The 2,182-nt window shown below is 45.3% G+C and overlaps 1 protein-coding gene across 1 annotated transcript; it reads right to left on the bottom strand.

Annotated features, from left to right (window-relative positions):
* Positions 1 to 131: 131 nt before the first annotated feature.
* On the bottom strand, positions 132 to 1,055 carry EMH_0044600 (transport protein particle component Bet3 domain-containing protein, putative; the record flags this gene model as incomplete). The annotated part of the gene is made up of 1 exon (XM_013495981.1): positions 132 to 1,055. The coding sequence occupies one exon, from the start codon at positions 1,053 to 1,055 to the stop codon at positions 132 to 134; it is 924 nt and encodes a 307-aa protein (XP_013351435.1).
* Between the last annotated feature and the right edge of the window lie 1,127 nt (positions 1,056 to 2,182).

Genomic DNA, 2,182 nt, shown 5'->3' on the forward strand with positions numbered 1-2,182 from the left:
ACAGCAGCAAGACGATCTGTGCAGCAGCAGCAGCAGCATCCTTAGCCTCCTCATAATCAGTCTCTGCAGCAGCCACAGCAGCAGCAACAGCAGCAGCAACAGCAGCAGCAGCAGCAGCAGCAGGAGGAGAATTAGTATGCTGCATCTTCCATAAGCATAGCAGCAAGTACAGTTTGTCTGATTGCTGGGGTAGATAAAGCAGCAGCAACTCGCTCTTTATCGTTCAGTTGTTTTGTTAGTTCTTCTGCTGCTTCGTGGCCGCATATACGGATCCATATACAAGGACTTGCTGCTGCTGCTGCTGCTGCTGCTGCTGTTGCTGCTGTTGTTGTTGCTGCTGCTGCTGCTGATGATGATGGTTGTGGTGCTGACGATGCATTTGGTGCTGCAGCAGCAGCAGCAGCAGTTCCTGTGTGTTCCCCTGCTGCTGCTGCTGCTGCTGCTGCTGCAGCAGCAGCAGCAGCAGCAGAAGTATCTAGGCCTCCATTGAGAGCGATAGCTGCTGCATCAGCAGCAGCAAACCGCAAAGACAATTCAGCCCGCACCAATAAACCCAAGACAGCAGCAAAAGAGCAGCGGCGGCTCGTGGGGTGTATAGACACCACAATGCAGCAGCAACGGCAATCAGGCCTGCAGCCTTCTATTACCTCATCACTGCTGCTGCTGCTGCTGCTGCTGCTGCTGCTGCTGCTGCTGCTGTTGTTGTTGTTGTTGTTGTTATTGTTGTTGTCGCTGCTGCTGCTGCTGCTGCTGCTGCTGCTGCTGTTGCTGCTGCTGCTGCTGCTGCTGCACCGACTACAGCAGTTGATGCAATCTTCTTCCTTCCAGGGGTCTACATAGTGCGTATTATCACCACTACCACCACCCCTGCTGCTGCTGCTGCTGCTGCTGCTGCTGTGTATGCGGCAGGTGGCTGTACACCTGACAACAACGAGCTGCTGCTGCAGCACCTGCAGCATCTCGAGTGTCTCAGCAGCAAATTCAGGATCTCGTAAATCTCTCACTGCGTCAAACACCTCACTCTCCATTGCAACACAACGACCGCAACGCACCATCCTGCTGCTGCTGCTCCTGCTGCTGCTGCTGCTGCTGCTGCTGCTGCGGTGGATGCGGGGGATGCTGTGGTTGCTGGGGAGGCTGCTGATGCTGCTGATGCTGCTGATGCTGCTGATGCTGGGGTGGGTGCTGGTGCTGCTGCTGGTGCTGCTGCTGATGCTGCTTCTGATGCTGCTTCTGCTGCTGCGGTGGCTGCTGTGGCTGCTGGTTCTGCTGCTGCAGGTGTTGCTGTTGCTGTTTAGTTATATAGCTGGTGCTGATGCTGCTGCAACTGTTGCAGCAGGTGCCGCTGCAGCAGCTGCGTGTGCTGCTGCTGTGGCTGCTGCTTCTGCTGTTGTTGTTGTTGTTGTTGCTGCTGCTGCTCCAGCTGCTGCTGCTGCTGCTGCTGCTGCTGCTGCTTAGTTATATATTCTCGGTGTTCATCCTGGGGCCCTATAGCACACCACCATGGCCTCTATCTACTTACAAGGTAAATAAATAAAAGCATTTTAATTTAATTTAATTTAATTTAATTTAATTTTATTTTTATATTTATATAAATAAATTAAAAAATAAAAAATAAAACGGCTGCTTGTTGGTGTTTCCTATCAATACAAGAAACCCTAACCACCCACCGCCCAGCGATCAGCAGCGGTACACCTGCATCATCAGCATTCTTTTTTCTTTATTTTTTATTTTTTTTTTTAAATAAATAAATAAATAAATAAATTAATTTATTAAATATAATTATAATTATATTTATGATAATATTATGGAGAATAGCTGCATGATTCGCTGCTGCGGTGTGAGAGAGAGAGCTGCGTATACACCCCAGAGGGCTGACCGGCAGCATCAGCTCAACACATAAAAATATAAAAAAGTTTTTAATTTATTTTTTTTATTTTTATTTATATTTTTTAAAAATAAAATAAAATAAAATAAAACAATATAAAATAAAATACAGAATATTTCCCCCCTTTCCAGCAGCTATACAGCTCAACGAGACAAACAAATAAAAATTTGTATAAACAAATAAATAAATTAATAAAAATAAAAGTTTTTTATGTTAGTTATAAGTGTGAATTATATATTATATATACTGTATAGTATATTATTTTTTTACTATATATATATATATATATATATA

Source organism: Eimeria mitis, genomic scaffold, assembly GCF_000499745.2.
Source record: "Eimeria mitis Houghton genomic scaffold, Emh_scaff1854, whole genome shotgun sequence".
NCBI classification, from domain to species: Eukaryota; Apicomplexa; class Conoidasida; order Eucoccidiorida; family Eimeriidae; genus Eimeria; species Eimeria mitis.